This window comes from Dreissena polymorpha, chromosome 4, assembly GCF_020536995.1.
Source record: "Dreissena polymorpha isolate Duluth1 chromosome 4, UMN_Dpol_1.0, whole genome shotgun sequence".
NCBI classification, from domain to species: Eukaryota; Metazoa; Mollusca; class Bivalvia; order Myida; family Dreissenidae; genus Dreissena; species Dreissena polymorpha.
Window position 1 is genome coordinate 48,216,377 of NC_068358.1, and position 25,000 is coordinate 48,241,376.

General features: G+C 33.3%; 2 protein-coding genes across 2 annotated transcripts in view; both read left to right on the forward strand.

Annotated features, from left to right (window-relative positions):
* Positions 1 to 11,562, forward strand: part of LOC127880108 (cGMP-gated cation channel alpha-1-like) — an 81,926-nt gene extending 70,364 nt beyond the window's left edge. The window contains exons 3-4 of the mRNA XM_052427334.1: positions 7,841 to 8,146; positions 8,613 to 11,562. Coding sequence (XP_052283294.1) covers positions 7,841 to 8,146; positions 8,613 to 9,661 — 1,355 coding nt within the window. The 3' untranslated portion in view covers positions 9,662 to 11,562. The remainder of the gene's footprint in view (positions 1 to 7,840; positions 8,147 to 8,612) is intronic.
* LOC127880130 (pyroglutamyl-peptidase 1-like) overlaps positions 1 to 25,000 on the forward strand; it is a 483,820-nt gene that overhangs the window by 376,055 nt on the left and 82,765 nt on the right. The window lies entirely within an intron of this gene.

Below are 25,000 nucleotides of genomic sequence, written 5' to 3' on the forward strand. Positions count from 1 at the left end.
GTGCTTTTGTCAGACAATGCAGCTTTTCACTTAATTAATGCGCAGTGTATCATGTACTCTTATTGTTATTTCTAGGACGACCATAATTATACTTACTATAAATAACGTTTTGTAATAAAAATCTTTTAATGAAAATCGAAAGCACACGTTTATTATGGAGATAAAACATCTAGATTTTTCACATTTATCTAGTTTGTTTTGTTTTCTACTAATCTGCTTCTGTCCATCTGTAAGACTAATATTTATGTTCTTTTCTCTGTCTTAATTTTAACAAATTTTACTGCCGCCCCATTGATAAATTTAAGCTTTTGATGGCTTGTATGCGAATTTGCTTTCGGAAGCGTATGATATCAGAAGCGGTAACCATAAAGCTAACGTAATAGCATGTGTAGTGATTCTACGTAAATGTCTTTGTTTTAATAAGGAGCGTTTCAACTATTGGAATCGTTATGTCGCGAGAAATTATTATGTGCACACCACAATACTAGAAGGGACGGCAGAAACAAAATCATGACACGAGCTGGATTCTTCGACGTGCAGCATATTCTGATATGATTTAGAATATTGAGTAGTGTGCACACCTTTCAGTTATTGGTCATGGTAGTTAATGTATACGTCAATTGTGAACAGCATTTTCTAAATTTATCATCAATCTGTTTAGGATCAATTCGGTGCAAAGCCGTAATGTGCATTCATTTATGCATGCAGTATTACAGCATGTCACATACAAAACCGTTTTAGTTCATTTTTCTTTCATAATTGAAAGAAAATGCTAAGTTGGAACATCAACGAACATGTCTATATTTTTTCGTCTTATGAAATCACACCCTACCTAAATCGTCTACAAAATTTCATCATTGAATACATTTAGTTAGGGAGCTTTCTCTTTACAAAGGCTCTACCAAAGACCCAGCTAACAATCAGTTCGATTATATATCCATTTTGACATACAAACAAATGCAATTTGCTCGTCATGATTCATTGAAAATGTGAGTGCTATTTGGCGAATTTGCTGAGATACAATTTATATTTAAGAAAGCCCGTAACAGAGGCAACAGTTTTATTTATATGTCAGCATTAATGAACGTTTTTAACACGTAACATATATTGATTTCTCAAACATTTCGATACACACATATATATATATATATATATATATATATATATATATATATATATATATATATATATATATATAACATTCTCTACAAAACTTATATTAGTTTCCAGGTTAAATTATAAAGCATTCAATTGCAAAATACTTAAAAGTATCAGAAGAAGATCAGGTTAGTCGTCGTAAACCTTTTCTTGTGGTGTGATTGTTCAGGGTTTCTCCCCTGTTTCGTTACAGACAATTTACTTATTTGAGATGTAATTAAGGATTCGCTACATTTTTCAGACACTTGATTGTCTTATGAGATTGAAGAACGTCCTTCATACATTATAGCTTCAACATATGTTTCTGTTTGCAGTTTTGCGCCTTATGATTAATATATTAGGCAACGAGTTTTACGTTACAAATTCAATGTTATGACTAAATCGTTAAGTCCACAAACTATGGTACAAATATCTATTCACTATTGAAACGCTGACTAGCTATTTGTGATATTGTAACAACAACAATGCCAATTGCATAATGTAATTTGCTCAAAAAGCAATTTAAACAGTCATATTGAACGCAATTATTTAAAGTAAGATTGATACATATTTGAATACATACAAGCGCGACATTTGGTGAGATATGATGGTTATGCATAATGTTAAGTGTTGTGGAGACGTTCTGACAAATAAAAATGGAAAAGGCGATGCATCTTTATAAAAAAACACAATTAAACCAAGTTAAAAAAAATCCATAGCTTTTGACATATGGATAAGTGCGTTTTGTTGTACATGCAATGCACATTTCAATATTTATCAAATAAGATGCATCATTTTGTAATATATCATAAATTAGTCGATATGAGACATGGCTATTGTAAACTTAATCGACACGACTTCTAACGGCTGAAAAAGTATATTGTTGACATTTTAAAAGTGGGATTTTTTATGATACAAATTATTTATGTTTTTATAGACTCAATCTTGGTTTTATTTATTTTCGCTTTATAATTTGACATTTTCCTTAATGCAATCTAAGAAATACTAATGCATCAATAAAACAATATTTGCTTCTGTCACGGTCGATGTGTATAACGAGCGACTTAGTAGTTACCCCTAAATATGGTGGTGCATTTAGATCCCTTGTAAACAGGAAAGGTCTAGTAAACAAAATAGCATTAGTGTTGTCTTTGTTTTTCTCACAAAAAGCTAGTGTTGGAAATATCTGTGTATGCTTTATGTATAATTTTAAATTAGTGCATTGTTTTACTGCATTTTTCAATATATCGTGTATACATTAGCACTCAAAGAAACACAATTACAATATCTCGTTGACACTAATTCACTTATTGTTGGTACACACAAGGTTTACTTTATGCTTCAAAATTGTGAATGCTGTTTTTTTAAATTACTCTCATGTAAAGAACGATTAATCTACAAATTCATTTTGATTATGAACACGCATTATCAAGCAGAAATGACATATTCGTGTCTCGAACCACATGTAAACAACAACATATAATTATCTTTGCAAATATATCAAGTCTATATATAAAGGTCGAATCGTGACCCTTGTATTCATGCACAGATATCTCAGCATTAATGATGCATAATATTTATTAGCTGAATTTCTCATCGAGTTTTGCTTAAACGGATTATTCATAAATGCAGGATTTATTATATTCTATGACACACTAAATAATATGCACACAAATATGATTTAGAATATCGTGCGAAGTGTTCTATTATAATTGAAATACGAACACAATGTAACATATTTTGTTTCGTTTCAAGTTGATCTTTGTCGCGAGTTGTTTATGTCACTTCTCGCTTTACCAGCGTGCTTTCCGATCCATAATATATAGTTTCTGATGTCCAACGCCATGCCATGCAAACAAAAGAAATTGGCGCCCATTGATTAATTCCAATTTTGAGCGGCATGTTGGTGTATTTTTGGCGCGTAACAAAGAATTGCGAACGGGGCTTCCACTATGGTGATTCTCGCATATATATCGTTCAAAACTAATTTGGTTTAAGCCAGGGTTTCTGATTTCTCAGGGCTTGTAACGGGGACACTTATGTGTGATCTGCCAGATTTGATACTTAAACACAAAAGCGAAATTTACGTTCCGCTATTTGAATGAAGTTTATTGCACTTGATGCGTTCATTTAAGTATTGAACATTTTGTATACTTATATTTTATCGCTGGATACACATTTTAGGAGACTTCGGCGTGTGCGCCTAGCTACGATGCATTACTAGATACTCTATATCTATTACTAGATACTCGTTCACAGTCGATTATTTATATATATGGAGAAAGATATGTGTCAACAGCCAGATACACAGACATACACAGAGACATACATATTCCTATTGGAGACTTCGGCGTGTGCGCCTAGCTACGATGCAGAATGAAGCAGATATACTGTGAAATCCTTATCCCCTAAAAAGGATGTCTCATTCACAGTTATATACCCCACCCAAACACCGCAATACCTATATACAAACATGTGTATTAAAACCTAATTATTCCATGTCATTTCTTGTAAAATTGAGAAACAAATCGATCCTTACCCATAAGGTAAGTGAAACCAACCAATTTTGTTTTAATTAGAATACATAGATACTTGATAAGATTGACTTTGCGAAAAAAAAAGTTATGATTTAATCCAAAAGCTTAACATTAAAAACGATATGAACGGATTTTAATTGACACAATACTTGCCAGATATTTTAAGACTTTTACTATTTGTAACGTTACATTTATGATGCTAGTATATCATCAGCACGTTTTCTTATAATTATAATACAATGTAAAAACTGTATAAATGTATCCACATGCGTTCTTACTCAGAATATGTTCTCTACTATTTGTTGATTTTGTAAATAATATATTTATAACTGTAGATTTCAAAGAGCATGCATAAAAATTACACAAATCTTATAAGTTATTACAAATTGTCTGAAGTTGAAGTTGAATATTATATGAATAGTACAGTATATGACTTTATTTTCATGATGACAAATGGTCTAAATTAAGCAATGTGAGTTAGAAAACTCCCTAGGCACTTCCTGTCAGCTGTATACGCGTTTTGGAGCGTTTTGTCCGTAAAACAAACATATATGCTCTTTCAGTGTTACACGGATTCTATAGTCCTCAAGAGAATGAATGTTTTATTTTAATTCAGAAACAAAACATAAATAAATGGAACATTTAATTTGAATCAGAACGGTGTAATTGTGTGTACAACAATAACACACTATTATATTCACCTAAATGTAACCATTCATTAAATTGAAATGTTATTGTCAAGAATTTTTTTTTAAATGTATCCGGTCCATAAAACAAAATATAACAAAACTTATACGCCGACAAAACATGCTGAGTTGTCCAGATCACAGTACTAAGATGTTAATGTATGATACAAAAGCGAATAAAGTGATGCCTATGAAACATACATTTATAGAATGCCCCACTATAGCATTTTGATTATAATATATAAACATTTTTTAACAACACATTTATGATCATTGTTAAACGACAAACAAACATTTCATTGACTCATGCTACCATCTATACTCATATTCTGCCTTTATAATACGGTATGCATTCGAATAATACAATATATGTATTTTCGATTTGGCAAAATTTGAAAATTTTAACAGTGTTTGGGAGCCCCAATCGTCTGTATAATTATATTACAAAGTTTTGACTAAAAGATAAAATTTTCAATAATGATCGCTCACATTGGAACGGCATTTCATAGTTAACGTGTTTTTCCACATTTATGATGGTTTCAAACTGTAATGGTCGCGTTTAGAACAGACATTTAGACTAGTTGTAAATATTAGACATTAACAATGATTGCATAATTATCAGTGAAAACTTACATTATTTGTCTTTTCAATAATTGGAATAGGTATTTTTTATGCGCAAATACATCTTCAGGTAAACCACCTGTTTGAACATATGTTGTATGCTGTGTAACGTTTGATTTATCAACCTCACTATCCCTTAACGATCTGGCCGTGTTGGGGGTGTGAGGGACGACGCCTCAGAGATAATCTTCCAGTCACATCTACTGTTTGGTGCTGGGAAAAGCTCATCCATGGCGAGGGACGGCAAACCTTTCATTACGTTTATTTCAAACCACGTCGTGTGTTTCAAAGCAAGGATATCAGCTCAATGTGTACGGCTTTCAGTATTCTTATCAATTAATAGATGCTTCTTGTTTAAGTATTTTAACAAGTAGACATCCTTAAGGACATTTTAATATTCTTAGAGGCATGTTTTCGAATTTAAAGGAGAAACATTAGATTGCGAATTCGAAATTCATTTAAAAAAATTCCTTGGTCATGAAGGCGGAAAATGGTGATTGAAAATCTATTACTGTTTCTTTGTTTTTCATCCCATTAAAAATTAACCTCGAGGTAATGTCAGGCGCGAGTTGTGCGTTAACTTATCTTCTAAAGTGGTTCAAGCGTGAGTCGGTCTCTTTCATATTTCTTACGGTCAACGCGTCTCACTAGTACACATAGTTAATGTATCTCGATAATTGCTCTTGGGTGTCATGTAGCCGACTTTTCTGTGATATGACAAATATGTTGCGCATATAAATGCCACTTTATTGCCAATATAATTGTTAACTTACACACGAAGTAAGTTGATGTATCTCGATTTATTTCGATCTTGACAGACATTCTTTGAACTTGCTATGAGAAAGACAAGATGTCAAAGGTAACGCCTGTTTAGGGCATGCATGTGCAGACAATATCCAGACCTTTTTGTTAAAGGAGAGTGGGTCGCACACTGTGGGGCTTGTAATATATAAAACAATATCATATATATTTTGTAAAATAAGATTTAAATCATATCTATGTCTCCCGTTGCAGCACTTGCGAACGTATCGTATCTTGTTTTGAAGGAAGTATCGACTTCTGTTACACAAGTGCAATTGATACATTAGATACGTTACAATACGGCTTCTTCCCTTAGATCCATGCTGTTATCTTAAAGGGGCCTTTTCACAGATTTTGGCATTTTTTTTAACTTATTCATTAAATGCTTTATATTGATAAATGTAAACATTGGATCGTAAAAGCTCCAGTAAAAAATCAAGAATAAAATTAAAAAAAGGAAAAGAACATAGCCCGGAAGAGGTTTCGAACCAGTGACCCCTGGAGTCCTGCCAGAGTCCTGAAGTAAAAACGCTTTAACCTACTGAGCTATTCCGCCGGGTACACATAACTTACGTATTTTATACGTTATATAAGCAATCTTCGTAGTTTCACAAAATTTAACGACAAAAACAGAACTCCAAATTATTCAATCGTTTCGCGTTGCAACGCTTTATAATTTTTAGGTTTTAAAATCGTCAAAAGATGCATGTAATGGCTATATTAGAGCATGGTAAATGTTCAGTATTACTGTTTCCTCACAACGTATTGCTTATACAATCACGCGGATGATAAATCGAGGCATGCGTGTTCAAATAACTTCTGTAATTGAATGCCGTTTTTTTTTTGTTTTAAATATTTTATATTTATGTTGCATTTTTTTCACAGTTGCCAAAACAATTATTATATACAAAACGAACTTGAAACTCTGCGTCTTACAAATTGGCTTTCCGTGCGTCTGTTTAAAAATGCCATGTCGATTATATGATTCTTAGTGCATTTCCGAATCGCTTAAGTACTTTCCCAATATCCTTCTGGCGAACTCCTTGTTATAACCGATCAAATGAGCGAACTACACTAAAAGGGATCTGTTTCGGAAATACTTAAAACTGATTCGCGTTGAACGAAAGTACATCCTCTTGGGTTTAAAATATAACTAACTGCGCGTGATTTGACCATACATCATTTGGCGTGTGAATTAAAAATTCCTGTCACTATTTGTATCGCGTTTTGTATGACGTGGACATACGCAAATTACCGATTTTTTTATATAGAGGACTGTATAAGTATCCATAAAATATGTAATTCAATCCAGCTGACATATAAAACTGCTGCCATTCAAGGGGCGTAATAAACAACATTCAAAATGTTTTTGTACATCGTAATGTTCAGTTCAGTAAAGTTCAGTTAAATGGAATAGCTGAAATATGTCAAAAGTCAGGCAAATAGTTCGATAGTCCGCTCGACCTTAACCTACTTCGCTTGCGCCGTTGAACACAATTGCAGCGACACATACCGTGCACTGAGACACCCAATGTTTTCTCTTGAGCCAGGCGTCCTCTGTATATCATATTATATAAATAACCAAGCATATTAAGACTACTTTTTCACGTGTATGGACTTGTCATCTACTTATAGTGTATTTGCCTCGCGCCATGCGACAGTAGTTAGTCTTCTCGTGTTTGGTTTGGAATCAAAATTCCTTTTAATCATAGATAACCCGTCTTACTATATTTTTAATAATATTCCTGCCTAGACATTTTGGTTGAAATGGGATGGGTACTTGAATGAAATGTAAGTTCCGAAACCATATATCAAGTGAATTGCATTTTGTCCTGAACATGATATGTATTTTTTTAAGTTCGGTAAGGAAAACCTCATCTTTCAATGGATACACTTCTAACACATTCTTAATAAAATCGTTTCAAATTTGAAATAAGGTATACACTGTTAAACACTATGCAAGGCGATAAACGTTAGTCGAAAAATTTTCAATATGTAACTCTGGTGGGATTTAAATTTGGTCATCCTAACTAAGTAATTAGTTGAGTCTCGTTTCAGGCGAAGTTGGCAAGGAGATGTACATAGTGAACAGGGGCCGCCTCCACGTCGTTGGAGACAACGGAAAGACGGTCCTAGCGACTCTTAAACCGGGCAGCTACTTCGGAGAAATAAGCATCCTAAATATGGGGACTTCTGGAAATCGACGAACAGCTTCTGTTCGCTCCGTGGGCTATTCAGATCTTTTCCGATTGTCAAAGCAGGACCTCTGGGACGTGCTGAAGGAATATCCCGCGGCGCGCGTAAAACTTGAGGCAATTGCGGTAATGCGTCTTAAGAAAACGGAGAAGAAACCAATAGAAACCGGTAAGAAATGATTTAAAGGTATTATTATAAAACAATTGCTAAAGCTCAATAGCCTTTATTCGTATATTCCGCACAGAATGGTGTAATATTTTGAGATTCGTCTAACGAAAGGGGATAGGCAAACATAGAAATCCGTACAAAGTAATTTAAAAGTCTTTCGATTGTTTTTAATTGATTAAGTTTAGCTTTCCACTATTGATGTATCAATCAGGATTTTTAAAAATGATGAAATAGTATTTAAACATTATAATGTATTTTTGTCATTTACTAACTTCGCAGGTAAACAGATATTCATTTAACATATATACCATCGTATAATTTGCAGATCATGACTCAGTAATAATTTTACATTGTGTGGAAATATTTCGTTACCCTGACAGTGCTATTTTATTTGTTGTTAGGATAAGGCGCGGGGATAATTTTTGTAAGTGAACATTAACCAGTGTAACTTCTTTTTGTTTTGCAGTTGACCTCAAGCGCAGCAAGAGTACGCCAGGACTGGTAGAATCAACAGGTAAAACACCACTTAATTGCACGTTCATGACCAGACACCACACTCTCCCATCTGGGATGCCAACCCTTAGTGCTTCCATGGAACTTCCTCAAACAACGTCAGGTGTCGTCGAGACGTCTGACAATAATGACGTCACAAAATTAAACTCGGATACAACCGGTCTTATCGCACAAACTGTCAACACAGAAACAGACCGTCAGAGTCTGGCGCAAGATGCACAAATGCAAGAAACGCAAATTCGAACTGTGTCGAGTGTCACTTCCTTCTTAACTGGGTCACCCGTAGTTCGTTCGCCGGTAACGATGGACGGGCAAGCGCCGATGTTCCATTTTAGCCCGCCAATAACGCCAGGGGCCCCGACTCAGTTTCCGGGTCAGTATCAACAAGTGCCACAACATGGCCTAACAAACGTGTGCGGCCCTTTTGTGACAACGTTTGGTGACTATATACAACGTGACTCTACGCTCGACACGGGACCAAGATTTCCGGCTCAATATCAACACATGCATTATCCGTACACCCCATTTGTTGCTAACATTCCAACTAGCAGCTCATCACACCAGCAATTATTTTTATCGCCACAGTTTTGTTCCTCGCCAAGTTTTTCAATACCTTCTACGTCGCCACACAATGCACCTAACGCGTCAAGAAAAGGATCATTCAACCCCAACCAATCAAATTCAACGTCAAATTTGCAACGTGGCTCCGTTCAGCCAATGACCAACAGTAACGGTTCGGTGTCCACCAGTCAGAATACGTATTCCGATGCTTCCCGTGATACCTTAGTGTCGGAAATAACGAACCTCATGGAGCGCTTAAAATCCGTAGAGTCTGAGAACGCCATGATGGCGGCAAAACTCAACCAACAACAGTGGCAACTGGAGCACAGATTGTCAGAGCTTGAAATGCAGATGACGTGCACTAGTGACCTTGCTAGCACGGGCAGCACGGACGATCGCTCAAACCCGTTCGAGCATATCAGCAGGGAGTCAATGATCTGAGTAGAGAGTCGGTGATTTAAATACTGATTCAATAATTTAAGTAGAGAGTCAAGACGGGCTTATATTATATATATTTATTATTTTGATTGAGTCAATGGTTTGAGTTGTGATTTTGTGGTTCTGTAGAGAACCAACAATTAAGTAGATTCACAACGTTTGTAGAATGCCGATGATTTGATTAGAAATTCGATATATTGTGAGAGAAAGTCGTGTAATGTAAACGTTGACAATTATAGTATATGGATCATGCATAAAAACACTAGACAAAGGGCGATAATTGCGACAATGTTTACGCCATATAAACGCGTATGGCAATAATCCATTATGGTAACACGTATAAGATTATTAACCAATTGAAGGCAGTTTTTTATGTTCCCCAATCTGTACTTTTGTAATATTGAAGATAGCAACTTGATATTCGGCATGTCACTTCTTTATATTATATTATAATGCATATATATCTCATGAAGCCGCACATTTTGAGTGGTGAAAGGTTAAGGTCATCCTTCAAGGTCAAATATATGGGGGAATATTGTGTTTCACAAACACATCTTGTTTATATTGTGTTTATATTAACTACTTCTTGGAGCAATACATGACCTGAACAACTGTTTATTTAACACTTAAGTGGCTATCGTGTTTGTTAGCTGAATATAATATCAACATTTAGAGAGCGAGCTTTTCTTACAGTTGTAAAATTTTGACTATTTTTATAAATTAGTTTCAGATACGATTGTCCTTTTTATAGCTCAACATATGTGAAGAGCTTTGCTGCACGTTGATATTCTTAACCAAACCGGTTTTAACAATGTTTGGTTATTCCCCGAATCTGTGAACTCTAATCAATTTATGCCGTAACTTAAAAACAGATTACGAGACCAGTATATCACTAACTGGAGCGTAAGTGTCACATCATCTAGTTCAATGATTTTATATAAGGAATTAAAACCAGTATTCGAAAGATCGGCTTATATTGATATTGTTGAAAATAAAAAACATAGGAACATTATAGCTAAATTACGTTTGTCATCTCACAAATTATTTATTGAAACGGGAAGACACCAGAACTTGATAGAGATCAACGTAAATGTGTTTCTCGCAACCTTAATGATATTAAGGATGAATACCACTTTGTTCTTACATGTCCTTACTATGCCGATGTTAGGAAAACATTAATTCCAAAGTATTACAGATGTCGCCCAAATATGTTTAACTTTATCGAATTACTTAATAGTTCAAAGAAAAATGTGTTAAGAAAATTAGCCATGTCTTGTTTAAAAGGTTTTGAAATGCGAGAACATGTCTTATATATGTGAACATGTTTCATTGTAGTATATTTTATTTACTTGATTGTATTTGTAATTCATAGATGCACTTTGACTATGCTGTGTTTACTTGTTTGTCAATGGTCAATGGCGTTTTGCCGATTTTTCCAACAAAAAGCTTGAAACTTTAAATATATTATATATCTTTCATAAAGCCACTTAGCGTATAATAATGTAATACGTGCTGCAAGCATTAGACAACGTTTTTACAGTATGTGGTCACCCAGTATTAACCTCTTCCATGTGACATTCTCACTTAAACATGTTGTATTTCATTCTTTTTTTAATCGATCTTCCTTCGAATGATGTATATTTTGTATTTAATTGTAACGCATGCTGTTATTGTATATGTATGTTACCGACGATGAGCTGTATATGCTAAAGTCAAATAAACTATTCTGTTCTGTTCTGTTCTGTTGAATGTTTGTTACAGCTTACTATTGCTCCAATGAAATAAGTTAAAGTTTAAACAAAAGATCCGGGTCCACATGTTATAGAAATAAAAACTTGTTAATTTGTTGTGTTTAATGTATTGATCACGGCTCATTTATTTGAAATAACATTTAAAATATATGAAAAAACGATAATGTGGTAGTATTGTCATGTTTATTATTAAATATCAGCATTTTGTAATGTTATGAATTTATTATTTGTGAGATACTTAGTTATTGATATAATGATTGTATTAATATTATAGCAATAAACTGTTTACAAAGTTGTCACGTTTTATTTAAAGTGTATTGCCTATCAAAACATTGGCAACTTCCTTCAGCCATTTACAGCAATAATTTACTATAAGATAGACAGGACGAAAGCATTTAAATAATTGATTATAAAATGTTACACACTACGATTGAAGATACCCGTAGAAATAAACAGATCTACATTTAATTACCTGGGAATATAATTATTTTGGAGCTCTGCCAAGTAGGCATTTTTCTTCTTCCACTGTGCTTCATATTCAATAAACAAAAAGCACAAATACTTATTTCACCTGAGCGGCGCCCGCTTTTTCTTATCGTTGACAATCAGGTCAAACTTGATGGACATACATGAGAACTGTGATACGTTATCATTTAATATATGCTTTAAAAATCCGCGTATTGTAAAATGCGTTGAAGTCTCTCTCACATATGTTACATATAGAGAAGACATAGTATATGCCGAGATGGAGAAAGTTTATCCGGTGAGGCGTAGACAACGAAAATAGGGCGAGCTTTAGCGAGCCCTATTTTTCTTTTTCGTGCCGAACCGGATAAACTTTCTCCATCTCGACAACAACCATGTTTTCTATTTATCCTGCTTCATGCCGTTAACACATTTTATCAAAGACAAATGGTAAATTGACATAACAATATAAATATTCTCGTCGAGCCTCCTACATGTACACAACATTCCAGACGACCGAATAACTACCGATAGTGTCACGTAAAAAATAGTTCAACTTTAAACTGTTCCTTTTTATACTTTCCTATCGAAAATATGAGAAGAAATAAAAAACGAATCGAGAATGTAATATTTTTCAACGGAAAGCTGGATCGGTAATATATTTTAAAGAAGAAAAAACGATGATATATAATATAACAATAACAATATGCATGATGCGTCCCAATAAATTTCTAAGGTCAAATATTAGAGTATGTTAATCGTCACAACGTGCGTATGATTACACTACTTCCTGTTGACCGGAGATAGGAAAATGTATTCGACCCTGCTTTATTTGGTCAATGTTTGCAACAGAGGCAGGGTGAATAGAGATGGTACGATCTTTTTCGTTTGCGCTTTCTCAATTATGTGTGTGTAAGTGTCAGAATCATGACGGTGTTGATGTCCTTTTGTGGACAGGATACGTCAGATATTGAAACAGCTGCTAATTTAAGAACAGTAGGCTACTAACAATAATAACGGTACATGAAAATGTACAAAAGAACTTTGTAGTTTAGTTTTAGAAGCAACAATAATACATGTGTAGGAATCATTTTTATAAATAGGTATTATCTGCAGCTACGCAATTATGGTTAATAAAACGTTCATTTCGTTTGACAATAGACCAATTATGAAAACCACCATACACATTATAACAACGCAAAGCGACGCTTAGTTCAACACTATCGAATAGTGCATCGCATTGAGAGGCGGAGCCGTTAAACAGACGATTGAAACTGAAATTTGGTTTAGATTTATTTATCAACTGTTTTAGAGATAATGCAATTAACGACAAGCATAATATTATGTTTGCATTTACAGCGCGCTTGCCAGCATGTAAACAGCATGATCTAATTCGTAAGGAGTAACGAAAGGTAACAAAGAGCTAACTCCATGAGCGGCACATGATGAATATGCTGAAAGCTTGGGTCATTAAATTAAACCAGTCAAGAAAACAGTTGAAAGGTATAGGGTTACTTTCTAGTATAATACAAATACACGTGTGTTCATGTTCTCACAATGAAGTCCTAAATGACATAACTGACACAGAAAGTGGTCGAAATCTGTTCACTTAATACAAGTCGGCAACTACCATGACATAAACCGTCCTCAGTAATAAAGCATGTAGATTCAATTACATCATGCAACACAATTCTAATTAATGTCCGCACATAGAATATTGTCTGGTCAGTCAGTCTCCCACTGCCTCCCAACTTGACATACAATTTCGGCTGTAATTAGTATGTTTACGTTGGTTGATAAACATAACATGGAGTACCACTTATTTTATTAGTATACAACACCATTTATATTTAATTTAGCGGAACAATCATAATTGGATGCTTTTTAAAACACATACCAAAAGGAGTGGAACCTAGAAACTTTCTTTTCAGCTTTTAGTTCAAGATATGAAAGATTATGGATGATTGTGGATGAAACTGAACAAGCATTTTATAAAACGCATCGAACAATTAAATCGTTATTGATGTGGATGGGCCTTACGCAATGGTGAATTGGTTGTTAGTAACTATAAGGGCGTATGGTGGATCGTTTTGATGATTCAGTTGTGGATCACTTATTTGACATCCTTATCATACATATTGTGCTTAGACAAAGTAAACAAATGCCGATGTTCCAAATGAAACTAATATTATTTCATAATAAAACCGTGTACTATATTATGTCTAATTCGTTCACTTATCACAACCGATTTTAAGGTTTAGTACATAATCTCCATTAAATTTCATGAAAGCAGGAAACTCAGCTTGTATCAATGATCTGCAGATTTAACATGTTTACTCTGCGTCAATATTGATAGATTGCTAAATTATCGTCCAACAAATCCAGACGTTCGCAATATCGTGCAGACAGAATACCGAACCATTTATACATATTTTAAAAACAACAAAGAGTTTCAACGTGTTTGTGATGATTTGACATTACGGTTCAATACTAAATTGACTAAGACAGATCGGCCGATGATATGGCAAGAATTCTTTCAAGAAAACCTGATAACACTTGACATAATGCATGTGTATGGAAGCATTTCTTGGAATATTTGTCAGATAATGCTGTTATCAATGCACGTGTCGTGTTTGAGTTGCAGCCAGTTATGGCTCGCGGTTTATTTAAGCAAATTGACATTATTATCAATTAAATTTGCTTTCGTACTTAATGCGGCAACGTGTGCTAAATCCTTTTACAAAATGTCATGTGTTAATGATTTTAATGCATGTTTAATTGATAGTGAATTTATTCAATGACTGCTTTTTAGCAATATGCAGTCATCTTTTTGAATAAAACATCAACACATACATTTGCTAAGTACCTGGGTGCGTATATGAAGAACATTTATTTTTACTTCAAATATGTTTATCAACAACAATATTAACAGTCATTACTTTTCGACGAACACATAATAAAACACTTGCATCACATTGGTGATTGGTGATTCAGTGCACATATCAACATAATCGAAGCAACAGTAGGTGCTGTATAATAGTTTCATCATTTTCATAATGTTGTTATACAAACGAACTGTATAATTAACGCCTGATTAATCGGTGTCAGCTGCACAAGGCCAGGTGTGTTTGGATTATTTATGCATGGTTTATTCCAGAGCAATACACCATTAAGCCAGAGCAATACACCATTAAGCCAGAACAAAAGTTTTAAATGACACAGATACATACTCAAAAGAGTTAAAGCGAGATTATACGATTTTGTCAAATATTTATTAATTTACACATGTATATAACATTTGTGAAAAACGTTGTTAACATATATTTCAATATACATTAAAATAAAAGTTAAAAATAACATGTGTAGAAAAATGCGAAATAAGCCAGATATTTAATTCTGAAATCGGAAATGTCTGTACGATGTGAATCTAAATTTAATTTAACGGTTTATTTTAAATTCCTGCAACGACATCTCTTCATACGACACACGACCACTAACTAAAAAGATGAATGCCTCGGTTATTGTAGGAAAACATATACGAAAGATCTTCGTTACAATCGGCTCGGGGCGCTTGTGTGTCGTTGCTGCATTTGATGAAATTCGTTTTCAATGTATAATTTGTCTTGCCTATTATGTGTTATTGTAACATATTTTATCAATATATTACAATTTAACACATATAAAAAATTGTATAATCTCGCATTAATGCCTACCGATATAATTCAAATAACAGCAACATGTCGACACTTGGCCGTACATGAACAGGTCTCAATTTACTTATGCGATACGCACGCAACATTTCTGCTATTTAATATAATTATTTCTGTACAAGGCCACGTATATTGCAAATCTCCAAAATTATAAATATATAGACTTTACGTCTTTGCGTATAAGCAATAAGACATTTAAATTGTGTTAGAGAGTTTTAAATAAATCAAAACTACTTTGTTTGTCTGACGATTGAATTGTACTTTGCCACACTCAGAATGTTATTTATTTTGAAGAGTTCGTTGAAAACAAATCGTTCCAAAATAGTATGGTCGTTGCGTGACCGACTTCAGCAAACACGCAAATATGCTTTAATTCTAACTCGTTTTTTTCGTATGGTGATAGTTTTCCTATCGATTCGCCAACGACTTCAGACGATAGAGACACATTATGGGAATTGGTATATGTCATGTGTGTGAATTTTGAAAAGCATTTCTATTCCATCGATAGTTTCTGGAATAAATACTTTTCAGCATTGAATGGCATTTAAGGGGTGTTGCTGCAGTTTTGATGATTTTTTTCCATCTAATAACTTTTGCTCAAAATTTTTATTCAAGTACTTCATACAAATACTAAATGAAAAAATGCAATAAAAACATAGGGTCACCGGCTTTGTTTGGATTTTATTCACCATAATATAATATGTACTTTTTCATTAAAACTGAAAAATCTCTAATTGCATAATAATGATTAATAACCTATGAAATTGGAAACATGTAGAGATTATATAAGCTAATATATATCATATACCATTTAAGTAAACCACAAACAACCAAAAAAAAATGGAGAACACATGTTAAATTTTAAGAAATTTAATTTTTATAATTTTTATGTCACCCAAAAAACGTCATTTTTTTACTATTTTTACCACAAAAATGGAATTTAAAAAAGTTCTATCTAATAACTTTTTGCGAAACTTCTTAAATATGTTCATCTATGTATTGTTATCATGAAACAAAAATAAAAAAAGGGGGTCACCGCACTTTTAACAGAGATTTTTTGTTTTAACTATCCCTACCGTCTACGTCAAATTTTATAAAAATACATCAATTAGGCAAAACCCAAGTACCGGTACATAGATTGTAAGAAATATGCGTAAACATTATAAATTGTTTTGAATCTTAACTGGGATCACATCAGCTTACCAAAAGACATAAATAAAAAACAATATTTAATCACAAACATAATACCATACAGTATCAAACTCGACCTTAATCATTAATAACTTACATGTACTTGTTCACAGATTTCGGCTTGTTTTGAAGTTTGTGATTAAATGCTTAAAATTGATAAATGTAAACGACAAGACTAAAAAGCTCCAGTATTAAACAAGAATGAAATTAAAGAAATAAAAAAGAAGTAAAAAAAAGTTAACCCCACCTGGGATCGAAACACTGACAATTGAATTATAAACCAATTCGGTCATTTCTGATGATATTGATAACAAAATTATTGAGTTGTGATAATAGCACCATCGGTGTTGCTATAAATATATTCTCCGTTAAATAAACTGCCGCAACACCCCTTAATGCCGCATTACGTGAAAGTTCCGTCAAAAGTAAACACCAAGGCAATTTTATGTTTGTTGCTGCCAGCAAATTAAACTCAATTAACTATCAGAACAAAACACTACTACTACTACAAGAACTACTACTACTATTACTACTTCTACTACTACTACTACTACTACTACTACTACTACTACTACTACTACTTCTACTACTACTACTACTACTACTACTATTACTACTATTACTACTACTACTACTACTACTACTACTACTACTACTACTACTACTACTACTACTACTACTACTACTACTACTACTACTACTACTACTACTACTACTACTACTACTAATTCTACTACTACTACTATTACTACTTCTACTTCTACTACTACTACTACTACTACTACTACTACTACTACTACTACTACTACTACTACTACTACTACTACTACTACTACTACTACTACTACTACTACTACTGCTGCTGCTGCTACAGCTGCTGCTATTGCTGCTACCACTACTTCTACTTCATCTACTACTACTACTTCTACTTCTATTATTACTACAACAACAAACACTACTACTATTATTACTACTACTTCTACTACTACAACAGTTTCCACTGCTTCATTTCAGAACCTTTTTTCATTGCGATTATACGCAACCATTACATGCATTGGTTTGAAAACACTGACAATAATACATTAAACGTATTAAGTACTTAATGGATAAATCCGTCATAAATGTTTGATTGTCTTTTTATATTATGTTATGAAGCGGTAGACAATTAAATTCAGCAATACGAGTTCATTATTTTAGTAAGTGGGTATCGCATTTTTGACCTAATACAGTTAATTGATCAGTGTATTGGTCTTTAATTGATATCGAATCCCTACTAGATGGTTGTATTTGATAGCTCGATAGCGGCACACTGTAGTTAGTACACACTTATAGCACCACTATACTATAAATGAATACACATAAGACTGATATAATTATTCTGTTAATAGAAAGTGTATTTACACCAATATAAACAACAATATTTCATTCAACGATGTCAAACGTATTAATATTTTCCAGATATACATTTTGCTGTTTCGATGTTACGGTGCCGTTAAATAATGGTTTTCCACCGGCTTTAAATAACGATTAAGTATGAAGAATAGATTTGAAATGAACGTTTAAACTTTATTTTAAAAAATAGTTCTTATTTTTGAAAGCCATTTAGATCCGCCTTGACGCATGCGCTGTCGCATTCCCAAGGCTCATACATGTATTACCCTTATATTTCTATAAGTAGTAGTAGTAGTAGTGGGGACAGTTGTCTAGTGGTAATATGCTGGGATAGGGATCGAAAGGTCCCTGGTTCGAATTTTTTAAATGAAAAACTACAAAACCCGACTGTAGTCGGTTGACTGTGTGGTCAAAAAAACTTAACTTTTATTTAAGTTATAGTGAATGCATTCATTTTTTTTATAATCCAAGATGTACTGCTAAAATCAATTTAATATTCCATGTAATTAGAGCATTTCAATGCGTGCATAGTCTATTCAGAAAGCAGGCAACCTCACTTAGTCAATATGATACGAACGCACACACCAACGCACTATTTTTTTTAATTACATGCCAGTTTTTCCACACCGAGGCTCATTTCAATTAACATAATGTTTTGCAATATGTGAAATCAATCCCGCCAACGTATTATTGAGACGGCCGATCGTGACGTGATAAATATGATCTTTGATTAACAAATTCAAGTTCGAATTCTCTTCTGTTTGCGTTACGGATTCACTTGGGAGAATACTGGAGCGTATACTGCGAGCAATTGCGGCGTAACAAAAGGATAGAATTGCAATAATTATACGTGATAATTTACATAATTGGTGAGAATAACTTAATTAGCATCCAGAATGTATGGTGTGTTTTATAAACTTACTCATGTCGATTATTTTATCGATTCTTACTCTTATGGTTATATAGAACTGCCACCGGAAAAACTTTGCGAAACCGAAATTTCGCAAACTTAAGTACCCTTTTTCTTGAAGGTTTGCTTATTTGTGATAAAGTATAAGATAAAAGTCTAACTTGTGATTAATAATTGGTTATTTTTGCTTGTTAAATGCGTTTTCTTCACTATGAACTTTATTTGCAAAGTTGGGGTTCCCATGGGATTTTTGTAATATCCCATGGGATTTTTCATTATCCCATGGGAATTTTGGTTTTCCCATGGGATTTTTCTCCAGCTTTTTTTATGGGAGAAAAAATCCAATGGGATTTTCAAAAACATAAAACACGTTCGTTTGTGCTTAGTTATCGATTTTAAGCATTGTTAAAGCATTTGTGCTTATTTTCGTTCAATTTACTTTGATAGAAAAAAATCCCATTTTTTTATGGGAAAAAAAAATCCCATGGGATTTTTTTCTGATTTTTAGAGATGTATTCATGTAACCTTCAGAAACACTACCTTTTAACAAATGATGAGCATTTCTCGCGATTTCAACGCGTTATATCGTGTTTTAAAATAATAAAAAAATCCCATGGGATTTTTTTCCCATGGGATTTTTTTGTCCCATGGGATTTTTTGTCCCATGGGATTTTTTTTCCAATGGGATTTTTTTTAAGGTATAAGTTTCTAAAAGCTATATAATAATAATAATTATAATAATAATAATAATAATAATAATAATAATAATAATAATAATAATAATAATAATAATAATAATAATAATCGTGCTCAATATGATGAATTTGTACTTTTAAGCGACTAACATTTTTATTCGAGCCGATCGTCGAGTCCGAATGGTGAGTATAAGAGCAATTTACCAGTACAAATAAATCTCACTTGTGAAGAGAACGCTACCGTACTATAAAATAATCTTGATAATAAGTCATATCATTTCTCGACAGAAAATGAAAACAGTATCCATATTGATGTCAGCAATGTCCCCTGCTATGATAAATATTGACAAAATGAAAAACCTTGACAATAATTCCGTGTCGAATACGCATTAGATTATAGCAATCAAATTCATATAAGCATTGATAAGATAATTTGCGAAAATGGATCTTATGTCAAATACGGCAAGCGTAGCTCCATTCCATAATGTCCGGTATTAAGTCACGTCAAGTTTCGTGGTCGAATTATAGCATAATAATCATTTTCACATTACGCGAATCATATGAGTTTCCCTACATATATTGTGTTAAAATTTATGTTACACTAATGTGCGATGATGAAAAGGGGATTTCGGTAATTCTACATTCGCCCGCCTAGTACCGAAATCCCCATATTTACGCCTTAAAGGGTCAATAGGTCATCGGTATGAATGGTTTTTGACTTCACATGAATGTTAAGGTGCAAAAAAATGATATTAATTTTAATTATTAAGCACTCTTGACAGCATTAAGTTGCCTCTCAGTGGGGATTTCGGTAATTCTACACTAGAACTTAAACGCGCGCCGGTACCGAAATCCTGCTGTACAAACCTTCAAGTGTCAACAAAATTATTATAGTGTTTTTTTTCATTAGCAACCAGTGACATGTATTATCTCCCATTCGGTTACTTCTTTTGGAAAATAATTAGCGGGGATTTCGGTACTGCTGCATTCGTACGCCCAGAGCCGAAATCACCCATGTTTACGCCAATCCCCCATATTCCGCCTTAAAGGGTCTATATGTCATTATGTTTGGGTTTTGGCTTTGCATTAATGTTGATTTGTACACAATCATATTAGTGTTAATCATTTAAACACTCTTATCAGAATCTTTTTTCCATTATTAAATAGTTTATTAATGTGAAAAATGTGTAAACGAATGTAAAAAAGGTAAAATGTACATTTAAAACATTGGTTACACAAAAGTATATGTAAATATAACATGGCATAGTAATAATAAGTCTTCAGAAAGTATTTTCCAAACAAATCTGATGAAACAAATGATATCGTACTACCTTATTTACAATATGCTATACACTTTTGCAATTTAGTTATCAATGTTTAATCAAAGCATAAATCAGGATAATGTGTTGCCTCTTAGCGGGGATTTCGGTAATTCTTAACAAGCACATAAACCCGCGCCGGTACCGAAATCCCCGCTGTACAAACCTTCAAGTGTAAAAAAATACTGATTTAGGTTTAAATAAAGGGAACAATAGTATTTTTTGGCCACCAAAAAGCACTTCCGCGTCAACAAAACGTTTGAAATTATGTCAGAAACCCAGCTTTTCATTGTATATATTGCAATACACCATCGGCCGCCGAGAGCGGAATACTGCGCTTGGCCGCTAAACAATGTGGATAGCATCAAATTAAATGTCAATTTTCGATTTTATTACAAAAATAAACACTGCCTTTTTATAAATATGTCAAGCACGTACACTTAACAAAAAAATCGATATATCTTTATGTAATGTAGAAAAGTAAAGCGCTTTATATATAACAATGTTTTATAATGTCTCTCTGGTTGAGAAAAAAAACTAAACAAAACCATGTAGAACATATATGTTTTCATAATTAAAAAAAAATATTTAATGATGCCCGTGATGTTTTATAATTGATATAAGTTCACGTGTCATTGAACGAGTTAAGGGAGAGATGCGAATTAAATTACACATAATTAAAAAATGATACTATACTGTCAGCTTGATTTATAAATTGTGTTCCATCGCGCCAATATATTCATTGTTCCATGAAATTGTGTATAAAAGCAAAACGATTGAAATTATGTCAGAAATCCTGCTTTTCACATGAAATGATCTTTAACACTTTATTTATTCCAATCAGGTAATTAATAATAATAGGGGAAGTCTATACTGTGTATTAGAAACTTGTTGTGGTGATCCCTATCTTATCCGCTCAATACACATCCACCTGGCTACTGTACAGAAAAAATTAGATTTACTTCCAAAATAACTGATTTCATTAATTGCTAACTTGTTGTCTACATTTTAAATTAACAACGATAATGGATCAACATCACCGTTGCACAATTATTAAGTTCACAGTAATCTGTACTTTAAATAGATAGCCTAATTAAAGACGGTGCTAATAAAGAACAAAGCGTGAATGTGGATATTAAGAAATTAGATCCTTTTTTGCATGACACTGGCAGTATATCATTTTATCTTATATAAATAAGCCACATTTAAGACATGGATAAAATTAAAATAAGACACATTTGCATCTTTCATTTCTTTAAAAAAAATAAGCACGCAGTCACATATAAATAAGATACATTGAAGACACAGAAAAAAATAAATAAGACACATTTGCATCTTTCACTAAATTTTCTTTAAAAAACATGTGAAACTGAAGAAAAACATTTATTACTGACACATTATTCTAAAAGTCGATTGACAACTTAAGTTCAAAGAGGGATTTACAATTAAATAAGATCCATTTTCGCATGATGCTGGTTGTAGAGCAAGCAATACATTTCTTACTGACACATTATTCTAAAAGTCGACAGGCAACATAAATTCAAAGAGGGAACCACAATTAAATAAGATCAATTTTCGCATGATACTGGTTGTATAGCAAGTAGTCACATATTAATTACAGCTTGCATTAGTTGCAATAATTTTGTTAAGTGCGCGTGCTTCTGAACGTTGCGTTAAGCGAGAGTGTTGTCATTTTGTTAGTTTTATATTTTGGTATTATGTATGATTATTGCTTGTTTTGAATTTGAAATAAACGCTTTCTGGCAAATAAGCATCGTCTTAATTTTAATACAAATAATGAACATTTGACATACAAAATGTCCAATAACATACCGGCAATAACAGTATATATATGTTAATTTCTGTGCATGTTTATACCGAAATTATAGCCGACATCGGCAGTTAGGGAAATTTAGTGACACACTTTAACACATCAGACATGCATGATAGTTCTTTTTTCATATGATATTCCCCTGGTTGCTTACCGGTGTATTGGTGCAGTTGATAACCCCGCCGGGACTACAGTAGGGTGCTAATACACACGTGTATCGTGTTCAATACAATCGTCTTAATTTTAATACAAATAATGAACATTTGACATACAAAATGTCCAATAACATATCGGCATTAACATTATATATATGTTAATTTCTTTGCATGTTTATACCGAAATTATAGCCGACATCGGCAGTTAGGGAAATTTTGTGACACACTTTAACAAATCAAACATGCATGATAGTTCTTTTTTCATATGATATTCCCCTGGTTGCTTACCGGTGTATTGGTGCAGTTGATAACCCCGCCGGGACTACAGTAGGGTGCTAATACACACGTGTATCGTGTTCAATACCCGATCCATGCTACAACGTGTAAGAACGGGAATTTCGGTAATTCTACCTTTTTAAGCTTGCGCACCTCTAATGGGCACATATCCAAATATAATTTAATTAATTATTTTCCTAATCAGCATCATTTCACTAAACTACATGCAAATTTGTAGGTAGCTTTCCATGCTTAAAAAAAAATAAACCGATTTTTTCAAAACCACCCTCACGCTCGGCTTTTGTCCAGTTTATTTTCACCCCTGGGGTATATAAAAGTTCCATAATTCATTCATATTTCCAAATATGGGCATGCAGTTGGTGTGTACAGATGCAGTAAAGGTGTTTAAAGTTTAAACAAGATGAAATAAGTATTCTTTTACAGACATTTATTTTTTACAAATTTTAATCTATGGAATAGCGCCATGAAATGTAAGTGATTTCAGCCAAGTAAAAATTGGGTCGGTTAAAAACAAAGTGTCATAAAATTCAAAATAGTATCATTTAAGTTATATTTTAAATTAAGTTTTTATAGAAACACTATATACAGCAAAAATACCAAAAATAGACAGATTTACCGTTTACTTTTTGAAATAAAAATAAAAACGCAACATGCATCATTCGTATTTTCAGCAGTAAATTAATCAATTTAGCCATAACGTTGTTTTAATTTTAAAATTGAAGGATGTGCATACAATTTTCAACATATTTAACAATAAACATAGCTTATGTGCTATATTAAATCAAATTACGTTAGAAAAGAAATAAAACGCGTCGCAAAAAGTATGCGATGTCGGCAGGAATCGAACCTGCGCGGGAAAAATCCCAAAAGATTTCAATCTCATCGCCTTACCCACTCGGCCACGACAACTTTAAATCTGTGTAACCTTAAATTAGATATATATAAGTAAACAGGTAAAAAGGCTCGCTCGATCTTTGAAGAAATCGCGAAATCGTATTTTTCAGATGATAATTGGATCAAAGTCAATATTTATAGTGAAAATAATGTAATCTAAATGAATAAGTTAAACATATATCAAAATTCGAAGTTTGAAAAAAATAAAATGCATCTCTCGGAAATAAGCGATCATTGAAGATCGGCAATGGCTTATGTATGAAGTGAAAGGACAGTTGAAAGTTTCCATTTTGCACGTTAATGATTCTGATAATATGGTGACAAAGGCAGCAGTCCTATGCAGTATTGTTTTTGACCGGAGAGTAGCGTGATCTGTGTCGGTGTTGGGCGCTCTGAGGGCGCAATCCGGCTACATAGGTACATAGAAACCTCTTGTGGCTATAGTCCATGGATCGGGTTCGGCAGACAGGGAACATGTAAATTTTTATATGTATGTTTTATATCTTAATTACCTAAACGTATATTTATCCTGGTTACTTATTTACTGAGGTATGAGTTAGTCGCAATGATTGTAGATACGTTGTACTATATTTAGTAAGTATTTGGAGGACGAGTGGCACGGGCACGCGCTTTATTATCACTTATGCAAGGAACGCGTTTTGTTTATATACGTATTTTTGATATTCCGATAGGCTTAAGGGAGGTAACTTATTCAAGTAAAACGCGATATTT